This window comes from Camelina sativa, chromosome 13 (assembly GCF_030686135.1).
Source record: "Camelina sativa cultivar CO46 ecotype springtype chromosome 13, ASM3068613v1".
In the NCBI taxonomy this organism is placed as follows: domain Eukaryota; kingdom Viridiplantae; phylum Streptophyta; class Magnoliopsida; order Brassicales; family Brassicaceae; genus Camelina; species Camelina sativa.
The window spans coordinates 20956766-20971644 of NC_141892.1; the positions used below are offsets into that span (position 1 = coordinate 20956766).

General features: G+C 36.6%; 2 protein-coding genes, 1 long non-coding RNA gene and 2 pseudogenes across 5 annotated transcripts; 3 read left to right on the top strand and 2 right to left on the bottom strand.

Moving 5' to 3' along the window:
* On the top strand, positions 1-2188 carry LOC104737023 (uncharacterized). 2 transcript variants are annotated; one of them, XR_759681.3, is made up of 6 exons: positions 13-320; positions 665-791; positions 1107-1138; positions 1319-1384; positions 1461-1522; positions 1873-2188. It is a non-coding gene; the product is annotated as an uncharacterized LOC104737023 (long non-coding RNA). The 2 variants fall into 2 exon arrangements; XR_759682.3 differs by lacking the exon at positions 1107-1138 and having other exon boundaries at positions 1-320.
* A 951-nt stretch (positions 2189-3139) lies between these two features.
* On the top strand, positions 3140-4270 carry LOC104738347 (putative F-box protein At4g10190 pseudogene; annotated as a pseudogene).
* Positions 4271-6439: 2169 nt separating this feature from the next.
* LOC104737024 (B-box zinc finger protein 23-like) lies at positions 6440-7469 on the bottom strand. Its single transcript, XM_010457120.3, has 2 exons — positions 6942-7469; positions 6440-6867 (listed from the first exon to the last, which is right to left on the bottom strand). The coding sequence occupies exons 1-2, from the start codon at positions 7140-7142 to the stop codon at positions 6583-6585; spliced, it is 486 nt and encodes a 161-aa protein (XP_010455422.2). The 5' UTR covers positions 7143-7469; the 3' UTR covers positions 6440-6582.
* A 494-nt stretch (positions 7470-7963) lies between these two features.
* Positions 7964-8815, top strand: LOC104737026 (22.0 kDa heat shock protein pseudogene; annotated as a pseudogene). The gene has a single exon (XR_015578839.1). The product of XR_015578839.1 is annotated as a 22.0 kDa heat shock protein pseudogene (transcript).
* A 71-nt stretch (positions 8816-8886) lies between these two features.
* LOC104737025 (putative fructokinase-5) lies at positions 8887-10326 on the bottom strand. The gene is made up of 5 exons (XM_010457121.2): positions 10114-10326; positions 9615-10025; positions 9403-9537; positions 9208-9324; positions 8887-9129 (listed from the first exon to the last, which is right to left on the bottom strand). The coding sequence occupies exons 1-5, from the start codon at positions 10285-10287 to the stop codon at positions 8995-8997; spliced, it is 972 nt and encodes a 323-aa protein (XP_010455423.1). The 5' UTR covers positions 10288-10326; the 3' UTR covers positions 8887-8994.
* Between the last annotated feature and the right edge of the window lie 4553 nt (positions 10327-14879).

Consider the following 14879-nt stretch of genomic DNA (forward strand, 5'->3'; position numbering starts at 1 on the left):
AGGAAAAAAATCACTTATTAGTTATTACCAACTAAAACCTAATTTCTCTCATTTGTTTTCTATCGTTCTTCAGTTCTTCTCCTCTCCTCCAATACCTCTTCGCTATCTTCAGATTCAGATTTTTTTTCCTCTTCAAAATCTTTGCGATAATTACACTAAACCCTAGATTTGATTTACAATATCGTCGCTTTTGGCCATTTTGTGTTACCTTCGAGGCACCGACGACAAGACGAGACCAGCCACAGATCTGTGCTTGAGGTAGGAGGTAGAGATTACTAAGATCTCTCCAATTGTCCCAGATATGGCGTAGCATCTTTCAGGTTTGTTGAATAATATATATTTTTTTTTACTTTTTTTTTTTAATTTTTGGTGGATTCAGATTCGTGGATCTCTTAACATGTTGGTGTTCTTCTCTATCGTTAAGTCTTTGTCTTAAATTGTTGCCTTCTAGGTCGCTTTAATTGTGTGTGAAAGGTGAAAGCTTTTAGCTTTGTTTCTATCTCTTTGAGAACAATGGTGTTTGACTAATTCTGACATAAACCCTAAATATAAAATCGATTTGTGATATCTTAGTCTAATTGAGACTTTACTGTCATAAACCCTAAATATAAAATTGAGTTGTGATATCTTAGTCTGTCTCTTGCCAAACTTTGTGTGTGGGCAGAACTACAAGACCAAGAGGCAAGAGCCTTTTTCAAGATATCTGGAGATAGAGATCTAAAATAAGCATTTTTGGGTGAGAAGGAAGTAATTAACGCCCTTTTCTTAAGAATTCTTCCACAATCGCCGCCGTAAGCTCTCTCTTTCCCTATTAAATCCGAACGAAACAACTCAAACACATTCTCGTTTCTATTGCAAACTTAAGATGATGTGTGTGGAATTGTTGTGATTCTCATTAGGTTCATTTGGATTTGAAAGTTAAAACATTTTTATCTATCACTAGTGTTACTGCTTTGGAAATGCTGAACTTTGTTTTGTTTCTTCTTGTGTGCTCCAAGTTCTGGAGATAGAGAAGCTTCTATTTTCTTGTAATCACAAGACATGTTAGTATTTGGTATGGTTAGTTAGTACATTAGTGTTGTCTAAACGTTTTAACTACGTTGCAGGTTTTTGCATTGAGATATGGATGATAGTGAATGTAAGCATCAAACTTTTGTTTAATTGATTTGGTTTATGAAACATCGATTGGTGAACTGGTAGTTGTTTGATTTCCTGCTGGTTCATGATGTTCAGTTTCATGTTCAAGGCTTGGCTTAGTTGCAGTTAGTCAGTTACCATCTATTATTCATACTGATTGCTTGTTTTTTCTCTTATTTAGATCATTTTCATGAGGTAAAGAACAAATAAGAGACAAGTAAACTCTTTTATGATTCACAACTTTCACGTAAGTATTATTTCCCTTGCTCTTGTTAAACCTTTAAGTCGGTAGCTATCAAGTTCTTTATTTCGAGATTATGCAGTTGGACGATCAAGTCCTTCTTCTTCTTCCCCCTGCGTCGTGCGTGCTCTCTCGAATTCACAGGTAAGCTACTTCGATTCATACTCTTAAACAAATTGCCTTCGCATTCCCCCTTGTGGCTCGTTTCTAAACGCAATTTTTTTAAGGTCTGTTTCGATCCCCAACTAGAGAGATAGATTTTTAAACCTAATAACTGTTCCGTTTTCTTGTACAACTACTTTACATAGATTAAGTCGTCGTGATCTAGTTGTTGCTGTTGACATAGTAAGCTTTTAAGTTCACGCAGCCTCAGAAACGGGCTTTGCTCGGTGATGTCGCTTTGGGGGTGGGGTTATGGTTTTTTTGAATTTGTGTTTAACTTGCGTTTCGTGTTTGATTAATCTAATTCAGAGGCGTAATTTTAACAATCTCAGATTTTTAGCAACGAAGCTGAATCAGTTTAATACTGGCTGACGTAAGAGGAATACGATATTTCAGAAGACCGGCCATCATCCTGTAGACATGGTACGATCTGAGCCTCGTTAAGGTTCCAAGATCATATCTAAAGAAAGCGTAGAGATCCTAGCCTTGTGCAAGAACATGATGATATACAACTCCATGTACCTTCTAGAACTTAGAAGTTTGTCTCTATTTTTTTTTGTGATGTTAGTTTATTTTAGTTAAGATTGTTATGTAAGACTTTATGTTATGTAAAACTTTTTTCTGAGAATGTAATAATAATTTTATGTATGTTGGTGATTTTATCAAATAAAAAAATTATATATAGATATATATATATATATATCCAGTTAAATAAATTCTGCAAAATAGGATTCAAATATACAAATTATAAAATTTATATAGCAAAAAAAAATAACACTAATTTTGTGTTACCATAAAATGTGTTATAGCATTCGATTAGTGCTATAATATGAAAATACTATCTTATGTAGGTATTTACTATATCATGTCAAAAATGCTATTGTATGTGGGGGGTCTATCATGGCTGCTGATGTCACAGCATTTACGATAACGCTATGTAATATCTATGATAGCAGTTTTCTCGCGCTAACAATGTATATATTTGTTGTGTTTATGTATATTGCTTTGATAACTATTTTAAATGTAATAATTATTAAAGTAATATAATCGTTTTTAAGGAAACATGGCAAGTTGCATTTGATACTCGGCCTTGTCCGGGTCAACACAACGCGCCAAGATCCCAAGGGTTGGCAGAGTCGCGTCCAGGAGGACTGATCGGCAAGCTGCAGCTTCCGTCCCTCGACCGGACTACCAGAGTGCGATCTCCCAGCGTGACGTCCCGCGGGCTGTCCGTGTCCTCGTTCGGGACATAGGTACGGTTCGGGGGTGTTACAGACATGGTCCCATCGAAGAAAAGCTTCATTTTCCTCTTCCATAGATAAAACAGTAGGATTAGTCATATTCTGCGTTTGCTTCGCACATAACTCCTCAAAACTTTGGATTTGAGATTTTGACCAACAATAAAAAAAAAATATATCTTTGTTCTGCATCGTTTATTTCGGATTCGAGATAGACCACGGAATTATTAATTACACATAATAATTAAATTAAATTAACCATCACAACTAATAATTAAGGAACTATTTTAGGTCTCATAACTTTCATCTCCTCCTTCTCTTGCAACCCTGTAGTTTCTTTGGAAGCAGTCAGTTTTTAAAGATGATGAAGACGAGAAGAAACATACGGGATCTTCCCGACGATTTGGTAGTGGAGATACTCTCTAGGGTTCCAGTGGTGTCTTTGGTACGGTTACGATCTACATCCAAAACATGGAACGTTCTGATTAAAGATGGGCGGGTTTCTAAGAAACACTATGATAATGCACCAAGACCTAGGCACTCACTGATTATCATGTTGATTGCTTTTAGGGTTTATTTGGTGAGCGTCGATCTTGATTCAAATTACAATAACAAGGTAAAGATAGCAAGTCAATTTAGCCTAAAAGGTCCAGTTTATGCTTCTTTAAAAGAAGTTGATATACGCCACGTCTTTCATTGCGACGGCTTATTGCTTTGTACCACCGTATACAACAGACTAGTTGTTTGGAATATTTGTTCAAATGAAACTAAGTGGATCCAACCAAGACATTTCTTCAAGGAATCCGATATCTTTGCTCTCGGTAAATCCTCATGCAAAAAGTACAAAATCTTGAGAATTAATCAGTCTGATTGTATTAGCGGGTCAGTATCATTACTTGACTGCGAGATCTATGTCTTTACCTCTAATTCTTGGAGAGTTGTTGGGAAGACTAGAAGCTGGTTCATACCAGAGTGGAAGGAGTGTCGTAATGGTATGTCTGTGAATGGAAATACTTACTGGCTTGCTTCTTTGACTAAAGTCTGGACAGATTTTTTACTTAGGTTTGATTTTTCAACGGAGAGATTTGTAAGTGTCTCTCTTCCGAATGATGATGATAATCTTATCTCTTTATCAGTGACTAGAGAAGATCAAAAACTTTGTATGTTAGTAACTCGGGCAATGGATCCATCCATTGGAGATGTATGGATTGCAACTAAGATTGAGAGTACCTGAGCCGCGTCATGGAGCAAGTTTCTATCACTCAATTTGGTTTACCGGCCTTTTAGCTTTGCTAGTGGGTTGAATTTCTTGGTCGACAAGGAGAACAAAGTTTTAGTGTGTCGCGGTAAAAATGGGATTTCCCACTATTTCTTACACGTTGTGGGAGAGGACAATAAATGTATACAAGTGGATCATCATGATGCAGAATCTACATGCTCACTTGTCATCAGTTATGTTCCAACTTTGGTTCAAATCCAATAAGGTTCATAGTTCTTGGAGTGAGGCGAAAAGGAAGTACAAGAGCTAATCTATAATTGTCTAACTAAGTTATGTTATTTAATAAATTATGCATTATATATCCTAAGTTATGGGAAGAACAAGTCCTAAGTTATTGATACGTACGTGCTATGATTAATAGTAGGTGTCTTGGTTAATGGGTTCTTTTTAATATCTCCTTTTAAACATTAGGATTAAGGTTTGGAGTTTTATGCTTTGCTTTAAAGGACACCTTATGCTAATGAGAATATCAAACTCCAACAATTAACCTAATTCTCAAAGAGAGTTGGGTTAAAGGGAAGCTTTTGCTTAAAGTCTTTCTTGTTCTTTACGTTAAACAAATGCTGCGATATGAGTTTGAAGACAATAACTTTGGCTCATATCAACTATGCATTATATATACTAGAATTTAGACCCGCGCACGCGCGGGATTTTAATTTAATTTTTTTAATCAATATAAGTTGTTGAATTCAAATATAATTATTCAAACTTTTGAGTATAAATCTATATAAACACTAAACTTACTTTACTAATTGATATATTGTTGAAGTTAATATTTATTTCGTATATTTATTTGTGTGAGATTTTTTATTTTTTTTCTTAATAAAAATCATTGAATATTAAATATAATTATTTCAAGATTAAAAGATAAATCTGTATAAAGACTGTAATTATTTTTACTAATCTATATATATGTCATATATTGTCTAGTGTCCAAATAATGTTTTTCTGACAAATCAACAATATATCACGTGATAACAAAAAATGACTTAAGAATCTCACTGGAAAAGTAAACAATATTGTCGACAATCTTCTGGCCTTTTATCCTTAGAAGAGTTCATTCTATAATCATATCCCATGAAAACATCTTTTTAAAAGCTCTAACGTCGAATGTCGATTGTTGAACTAATTATAGAGACTATTTAAACATATTGATATCCCATATTAAATGCAAATATACAAATTTTGATGAACAATTTTAGTGTTATGTCGCTACAATAGGGTTGTCCAAATGCATCATCTGCCATAATAGAATTTCGACCAAGTCAAGAATGTCTAAATGTAGAAACGTTTAAACCTTACAATGAATATCCGTTCACTAAAAAAACATGTTCACACTAAAATTGATTTTGTTTTTTAGATGGATTATCTTTTCCAAATTATTTTTCGTAGTTTTCCCAAAAAAAATGTGATCCTTACAATTTATTTGTTTTAGATTAAAACTTTTAAATTGAGTTAAGTAATTAATTTTTTTTTGTCATCATTGAATCAACAAGACCAATCTCTACTACGCAGAGTAACACGACTTAGTGGAGTCGAACTCTCGTGGATTCGGTCGCAGAAGTGGTGTTGTAACCACTTGACTCAAGATATTTCCCTAATTTTTTATTTTTTATAAGTGAAATTTAATAATAAATCTTTGTAGTATATGTTTCTTAGAAACTAATGTTCCACTCTAATTTTTTTTTGTTTAGAGTTTTATAAATACAATTACATAAATTATTATTTTACTCCACCATGCATGAAAATTTTACTTCCATTATAAAATTCATTAACCCAATATAGTTTTTGGAATGTGATCATTTTTTGGTTATAATTTGAATAATAACACTATTACTATAACAATTTCATAATATTATTTTTAATATTTTAAATTTTTCATTTATTTTACTTAATTTCTTTTTATATAGTTATTATTTTTATTATTAACTAAAAAAATTTATGTTATTGTTTATACTATTTTAAAATTTAATTAAATTTATTTAATTCGTTTTTAGTTATTTTAACTATTATTAATTATAAATAATAAATAAGCAATTGATGATTATTTAAAATAGTACTTTTTTAATGCAAAAACAAAAAAAAATATTAATTAGGTGGATGATGATGTGGAGAAAGGAGAAGAGAGAAAAGTTAACTTTATATATATATATATATATATATATATATATTCAAGTTTTAGATACTTGATTTTAAAATAAAGTCCTACTACTTTTTCTTTTAGGTAGTGAAAAGGCTTTTTTAGTGAAAAATATGTGTACTAGCTCGTTTCTTTATGTCTTGCGACACGCCGACACCTACCTTCCGAGCTGTTGTGCTCGTACCAGTGCATCGAGAAAGGAAATGATTCAGGCTAATAAGGTTCATCGGTGGTATATCAACTCATCGTGTGGTACAAGCTCCGAACAACATTTAAGAATTAATATAATACATATGTAAGGTATGTGTGTAGACTTGATCCGTTACAGAAATTTTTATTATTAGACATCAATGGCTCCGGACCAGACCAATGATATTGTCTATGTCTAAGGATTTAATATTACAGAAGGATTCTTGTCTATCGCAGCTGAGTTCCCGGCTTCAGTTTCCTCATTAGAGTACTGACTATTCAGAGAAGCTTTTGAGTGAGTCTGATAAGTTTCAGAACTAAAACTAGTGCTGCATCCGAAGTTTTCAGTTAAAGACTGATCAGAAACTTGGACTCCAGGAAGTAAGAATCTTTGGTGAGAATTGCAAGTGTGAATGGCTCCATCACAATCATTGCACAGCAATGCTCTGTCCTCTATGCAGAAGAAGTACCCTTTTCTCTCCTACAAACATAGATATATGTTTAGCGATCGGTTAAAGAACTCAGCGAGTGTTAAAAGAGAAAGTACGACCAAACCTGGCATATATCACATAGAGGAGCTCCAGAGCTTGTGGTGGCTGAGGCTGCATCTTTTTGCAAGGCGACTCGGTGATGCCTCTGGAAAATTTTATTAGCTTCATGAACTTTAATGTCACATGGCTTGCAAAGAACAGCTTCATCTGAACAGCAAAGTACTTCTGCTTCAGCCTTCTCGCACACTTCACATAGTATCTTCATCCTTGAAAATTGGAAATATAGAAAGAAAGAAAAAAACAGAGCAACAACGTGTCTTAATATCAATAAAGAAGTAGGACAAGAAGTGAATCTAAACAAGAGGGAATAAGAAATAACAAGATTGAATAGGTTCACATGCTTGGGTTAGGCCAACTTTTGGGTGGCATTTAAATCAATAAATGTTTTCTCCTACCAAAATCTTCATGACAAAGATCTTTTTCAGAAGCTTTCTTATTAGTTTACTTCCTTTTGAAACATAAATTGGCAGACATAACGACAAGCTTCTCTTAAGACACAAGCATGGCAAGCCAAAAATAATGGGAGGACCACAATATGTATAAAAAGACTGTGGATTTTAAAGTAACTAGCCATAGGACAATAGAGGTAAAAGAAACTCTAGAGCATGGCACATTCCAACTCTTACCCATCCCTTTCCCATGCAGCAGCCAAAACTCTAAAGACTTATCAGCATTCTCATCTTTGAATTCATCAAAAAAACAGTTTTGGTCCCAATTACAGTAATGGGCTAATGATAAATAGGCCTGCATGCATAGAAACTAATAATATCATGGGCTAGTCCAAACATAACTTATGTTTCGATTCAACATACGTAGTTGTTACAAGAAGTCTCTGGAACATGAGAGAAAAGCCCTCAAAGACCATCCAATCCAACGTGTAATAACATAATTAGTTACAACTTACAAGTCACATAGCTAAAATGCTAGAACAATCCCAACATACCTACAAAAATCTACCAATAGATATTTCAAGAAACTTCTTCATTCTTCATAGAATGTGTATATATGCACCAGCGGACTGAGACTTAATTTCATACAAAACAACAAAAAACTGAAGTTAAAAAAACTTACTAACACGTTGGTTTCAACCTTCTATACAAGAAAGCCAAATCAACCGACCATGATGAAACACTTGCTAAGCCTCTTCATAGGAGCTTTGTTACTTGGAAACATCAAAACAAGTGAAGGGTCTTTGTCTTCTGCACTTGAAACTACTCCAGGAAGCTTACTATTCGATCTCTGGATGGATCGGTTTCCGGATCCGTTCAAGATCTTGGAGAGAATCCCATTAGAACTCGAGAGGGACACGAGCGTGGCTCTGTCCCCAGCGAGAGTGGACTGGAAAGAAACAGCAGAAGGGCATGAGATAATGCTCGATGTTCCTGGTTTGAAGAAGGATGAAGTGAAGATAGAAGTGGAGGAGAACAGAGTTTTGTGGGTGAGTGGAGAGAGGAAAAGAGAAGAAGAGAAGAAAGGAGACCAGTGGCATAGAGTGGAGAGATCATATGGTAAGTTCTGGAGACAGTTCAAGCTACCTGATAATGTGGATATGGAATCAGTCAAGGCTAAACTTGAGAACGGTGTGCTCACTATTAACCTCACTAAGCTATCCCCTGATCAGGTTAAGGGTCCAAGAGTTGTTAACATTGCAGCTGAAGAGGGCCAAACTGCAAAAATCAGCTCTTCTGAATCCAAAGAACTGTGATTGAATAAACTATATACAGTACTACTTTCTGAGTGTGAAGAAGAGTTATAATTCCAAGAGTTTTGAGTTTCATATTGTGTAAGCTAAAAGTGGAGTGTTATGTTATGTAACCTATCTACCAAAATACCTGTAACCTTTCTATATGTAATAAATTTTTCAAGTCTCTTGATAAATTGTTATAGATAATCTAGCTTAAGGTTCCACAATAATAAAGATCAGGTAATGTGGATTATTTTAAAAATGATTTTTGGCAGAAACTTGAAACTAGATTTATTACTCAGATAACAGAGAAAATACTCTGACAAAAACCTGGAATCCAAGAAACAGAAACAGGACAGAAACAAAAGTGAAACTATTTGGACTTAGATTTCATGAGCTGCTGAGCATCCGATGTAGTTGGAAGTGCAGGAATAGCTCCTTTCTGAGTTGTACACACAGCTCCACATGCATTTGCAAAGGCAAGAGCTTCCTTCAGCTTCCCTTCATCCTGCAATATTCACATTTACTCAATCACACATTATCTAAAACCTGAAAACGTCATCAAAATGTTTGCGGTTGAACGTACATCGAGTATGGAGCCATCTTTTCCCAATGAGACAAGAAATGAACCAACAAAAGAGTCACCAGCTCCAGTTGTATCAACTGCTTTCACAGCGTATCCAGGCACTCTCCCTTTGAATTTCTGAAGATTTCCCCAGTCGAAAAAAAGCGTTTGCTTAGATCACTCCTAACAAGAAACAATCATATCAAATCTGATTACCTTTGTGTAGTATCTGCAACCTTTCTCTCCATCAGTTACAATAAGAAGCTTAAGCTTATCATGCATGAGAGACAAAACAACATCATCCTTCTCTGCATCTCCACGTGTGAGAAATGTTACCTCATTATCACTTACCTAAACACACCAAACTCAACACTAAGATCACCAAAACAGAACACATCATTTACAACAAAAGAAACATATATATACACCTTGATAATATCAGCCTCATTCCAAATACTCTTGATGCCTTCAATTGCAGCTTCAGTGGAAGGCCAAAGAGGTAACCGAACATTCGGGTCATAAGAGAGCAAAACTCCAGCATCCTTTGCGGTTTTCATAGCAGCCATGTGAGCGGTTCTACATGGCTCAGAGATCAAACTAATAGAACCATAGTGGAAAATCTTAGCTTTCTTGATAAGATCCTTGTTGAGTTCAGATTCTGTTAAGAGCATATCAGCACTGGGGTTCCTGTAAAACATGAACTCTCTCTCACCATCTTTTTTCAATGTCACAAAGGCCAATGCGGTTCTTGCATTGGTGTCAAAGCAAACACCTTCGCTGTTCACACCGTTCTTTTTCAATATGTTAACCAACATATGTCCAAACTCATCATCACCAAACTGAAAAAACAAAAAAAGAACAGAATACCACACATCACTCTAGAGACTGCTAACATAGATTCTAGGTAACATAAGAAAAGATACAAACCTTGCCGATGAAAGCAGATTTGCCACCGAGTTTTGTGATGGCACAAGCAACATTAGCCGGAGCACCACCAGGGGCTTTGAGAAAACCTGTGGATTCAGCTAAAGATACACCAGAAGTGTCAGGGACAAAGTCGATAAGCATTTCACCAAAGGAAACAATTAATGGAGTAGCCATCTTTTTTTTGGATAGAAAAACAAATGGAAGCTATAACTAAAGATAGCATCTGTTTATATAATGATGAAGAATGTGCAACAGAAAGGCATGTAAAGTAGGATAAGCATTAACAAAACCCCTAATTTGTAGTACAAACTCAGTCCAATCTTTTGACTGTAAAAATCGAGTAAAGAACAATCGAAGATCAATAAAATTTTGGTTTGAACACACACAGCGTACCAAATTCTCTGTTACAGAGATTTTTTATATTCTCAGAGTATGGAACTGAAAATATAATTTTAACATATCTTCTGTATGAAATGAGACTAATCAATCACTAGTTCAAGGATTAAACTTGATTTATTAAAATAGTAAAAGTAAAAAGGTACAAAACAAAAGAGCATTAAACGAATAGATAAAAAAAAAAAAAAAAAAACACAAAACATGACAATGCTCATTGCTTTCGCCTACTCCAAGGATATATACGTCTTGGCTTTAACCCTTCTCTGTCTGATTCATCTGAATCTGTGCCTGAACTATCTGTATCACCAAATGGAGCAGGGAATGACTTGAGTAGTTCTAAACCGTTAACATTAGGATCCTCAACGTGGTTTACAAAGGTGTGAACGCTACAAGGTTTCTTAAACCCTTCACCAAAACCTTGGATTTCAACACGTCGGAGAGTGTTCCTCTCGGGATTGAAGTAGAAGACATAAAAGGGTTGTCCACATGTATACTTGCGCATCGAAAACACTATTTCACCCGAAGCGGTCGATCCAGCGAAGGAAACTTGGTGACGGAAGAATTTATCATCGGTCCAAGTGAAGGCATGTTTCGACCATTCCTGTTTCGCTACATCCTCTAAAACCTACAAACGCAACTCATTAATGACACCAACGTCGACCTCACCCTCCCAATAAGTGTACACATCATCCGCGAAATGAAGAATCTTATGAATGTCGACATCATCCTCCCAATAAATCACAGCTAATTTGCCCTTATAGTTTATCAACCGACAAACCCTTTCTACGTAAATAAAGGTGAATTTTTCAGACCTAACATGAAAGCAAACTATGACATAAATATAAGTTAACTTCTTAGATTCCTCAATGTACGTCGTTTTACAACCTAAGTAATACAAAACCCCATCGATGCATACCCCATCACTCTTAATATCATGTCGTAAGGGACATTTTATCTTTCTCCACCTCAAACCTCCAGCTCTAAATGTAAGAATTCTATGATGACCAGTACCATCTGGGTAAGCCATAAACAATGCCTTATATTGCTTGCCAATCGGATCAAACCCAAAAAAGCTATACGCCTTTCTGTAACTATACCGTTTAGGTAAGATTGCGTACCATACATAATATATTTGAAAACCATACATAATATACATAGTCAGAAATTACAAAAGCTGTAAAACCTACATTGATTCGCCTAGGTCACGTTGCTTCTACTACGGAGATTTTTCGGCTAAAGATTCCTGGAAAAAATGAAGTAGAATCACAAGTAATCTAGCGTTACTTAGTGAGGCCGATATCTAAGGAAATCTTACCCGCGATACCTAAGGTAATTCTACCCATCTACCTATCCCCAAGCAGCAAGCAATACGAATTCAACCAACAAGCAATGATACAATGCAACAAGCATAGTGAAATGCAATGCATGAAGACTCGAATTTAAGAATGCAGCGGAGATGAATATGCATGCTTCTACCCTAAGTAAGGCCTTCTATGAATACATGATCTCCCAAGGCAATGCCCGACACCCCTAGACACAAAGTCTAAAAAGGGATCCACATTCTTTCATACTACATCGTCATGTAGCGTCCGACCGGGCATGACCCGCTCCGAACTTTCATAAGCCATAACGTTATGGAGTTACACGCAACGCACATCAGACGGATGGGATCCTCATGATTCGCCTAATGCAAGCTACCTAAATGATAGTAACTAACATGCAAGCAAACAATAATATAACAATCGGACGACATAACTGCAATGCGTCTAAACGACCATCATCACTGCTATACCTTCAGGACGTTATATCAAACAATCACACAAGCAACATAACAACAATGCATCTATGATCATGTACTAATGGAACAATGCAGGTGGTATCTAACATGATGCACACAACGATCACACAACAAGCAATAATACAAACAAGAATCAAGTCACACAAGGAATCGCATACTAATCAAACACATCACAATAACCAAGTAGTTCCATACTTAAGCGCTAATGATTACTTACCGGTTCTAACCTAGATGGTAACTAGTAAACATTCCTAAACCAGGCACTAATCACCGCTAAACAATTCTAATCTTAATGCTAAACACTAAGCAGTTCCAGCTTAAGTGCTAATCTTTATCTTAATCTTAACCAGCAACCTAATCTTAGTTAACTAAGCTTAATCCTAATTAACTTAACTTAATCATAATTATCGAACCTAATCATGATTAACTAACTTAACCTCAATTAACTAACATAATCCTACTTAACTAACTTAATCCTACTTAACTAGCTTAATTCTAAACTAATCAAGTATTAAGACCAACCTCAATTAAATAATAAAATAAAGAAAAATTAAACTAGCCTATTCACTAACTACTCCATACGATCGGGAACTCACCTAGCTTTTCCGGCGTTTCGCAGCTTTTCGCTTGCTCCTCCTAACTCTAAGGTTTTTCTAGTGATTTTTCGGGTCTAATGAACAAATGGACCGGGGGTTTATATAGCCTCCTAAGGTCGTGTTTACCTAAGCAGGATGTGGCATTGGGAGGCCCTTGGCGCGACACATGGCGGACACCCTTCGCAGCTCCGGTGGTGACACATGGCGAATGGATAAGGACAAACGTATCGGATAAGTTTCACGCTTTTGTGGATAAGGATAAGGGCTGATCGGATAAGCACCACCCTAGGACGATCCTGGCTGTCCATTCCCTTAGCTAATGTCTTTGTTTCACGACCATCAGTCTGTTAGCGTACCGGTATGGCCGTGTCCGGCCCTAGGGTACCAAACTGGTGGGTGGTACATAAGCTTACCTGCCCGCGTACTAGTTTAGGGAAATGATACTATCAGGACCAATCCTTCATTCATGCAAATTACCGAAGGCAACCCGCATCGACTGGTGATACCACTATTCGCGTTACCGATAGCCATCCTGCGCTGGTCAGGGCCACCTATGTCACCAATAATGCACTTATCTTTTCAATCAAAGGTCCTGAGAGAACTCCACAATTAAGCGTGCTTAAGCTGGAGTATTCTCAGGATGGGTAACCTTCCGGGAAGTGATTGTCGGAACTATGCGAGTAAGGACAAAACACAGGGAAAGATCATGTGGTGATTAGTAGGGACGGTAACAAATCTTTAAAGCCTCCCGGACGTAGCAAACCGGCCGTCGGATATTGATGGGCTCACGGGCCTAGTGAGAGGACGTGAGGCCCATTAAGAAACGTGGGCCCATGGACAGGGATTGGACATGAGGCCCACTGAGAGGTGGCGATTGGAGCGTTACAAGTGGGATCTGAGCCAAACACAGACGTGTGTGGAGTCAAGTGGGCTCACACCGTCGGGGGTGACGGTCCTGGTGCGCAACGAGGACGTTGCGATCTGTTAGTGGGGGTGAATTGTGACACCCCGGTTTCAGAGACTTTCTGAGATGTTTAAAAGAATTGATTTGGCCACCTATGTAATCAAATTGCACCTATTTTTTCGGTCAAAGGTCCTGAGAGAACTCCACAATTAAGCGTGCTTGAGTTGGAGTAGTTTCAGGATGGGTGACCTTCCGGGAAGTGATTGTCGGAATTGTGCGAGTGAGGACAAAACACAGGAAAAGATCATGTGGTGATTTGTAGGGACGATAACAAATCTTTAAAGCCTCCCGACGGTAGTAAACCAGCCGTCAGATATTGATGGCCTCACTGACCTAGTGAAAAGATGTGAGGTCCATTAAACAAAGTGGACTCTTCGATTGAGATTAGACATGGGTCATTAAAAAGTGATGATCGGGGTATTACAAAGCATAAGGACTAGGCACTATAGTCGGTATGGTAGAACTGTCAGAAGAGATGTCTATGACACTCCATGGTACTCCGAATGAACCGGATTGCACTATATGGTATTTACTAATGCCTCCAACAACTCAAGAAAAGCCATACGTAGACTCATCCGAAGTTATAATACTTTAATGACAATATGATTCATTCTATAAACAAAAATATAGAGAATATTCAGATATGGATGATGAACACATCAGCTTTGAACACTCCCACGGACGCGGAGATTCGCAGATTTGCCTTCTCGCTCTGCTTTTTAGTTTTGTCAACGCTTCCCTATGTACCTTGTTGGTACGAACGAAGAGACACTTTATTTCAGATTCTCTTTTTGACATCGTCACTGTCAACTTCTAAAGTCAATGCTTTTTTGTTATAAGTTAGGTTCTCTCTCCAAATTGATATATATATATATATATATATATATATATATATATATATATATCCAAGTTAGAAAACGTTCTCTAGAGGATCATATTAACCTCAAAGTTAGATACTTTTTTTTCCCATCAAAATAATGAGGCCAATTGCAGAGAAACTCAGAGTGGCATT

Coding starts and splice junctions, on each gene's coding strand:
- LOC104737024 (XM_010457120.3), bottom strand. CDS start 7,142: ATGAAGATACTATGTGAAGTGTGCGAGAAGGCTGAAGCAGAAGTACTT. Junction 6,868..6,941: donor CTCTATGTGATATATGCCAG/GTTTGGTCGTAC, acceptor CTATGTTTGTAG/GAGAGAAAAGGGTACTTCTT.
- LOC104737025 (XM_010457121.2), bottom strand. CDS start 10,287: ATGGCTACTCCATTAATTGTTTCCTTTGGTGAAATGCTTATCGACTTT. Junction 10,026..10,113: donor AATCTGCTTTCATCGGCAAG/GTTTGTATCTTT, acceptor TTGTTTTTTCAG/TTTGGTGATGATGAGTTTGG. Junction 9,538..9,614: donor ATGAGGCTGATATTATCAAG/GTGTATATATAT, acceptor TGGTGTGTTTAG/GTAAGTGATAATGAGGTAAC.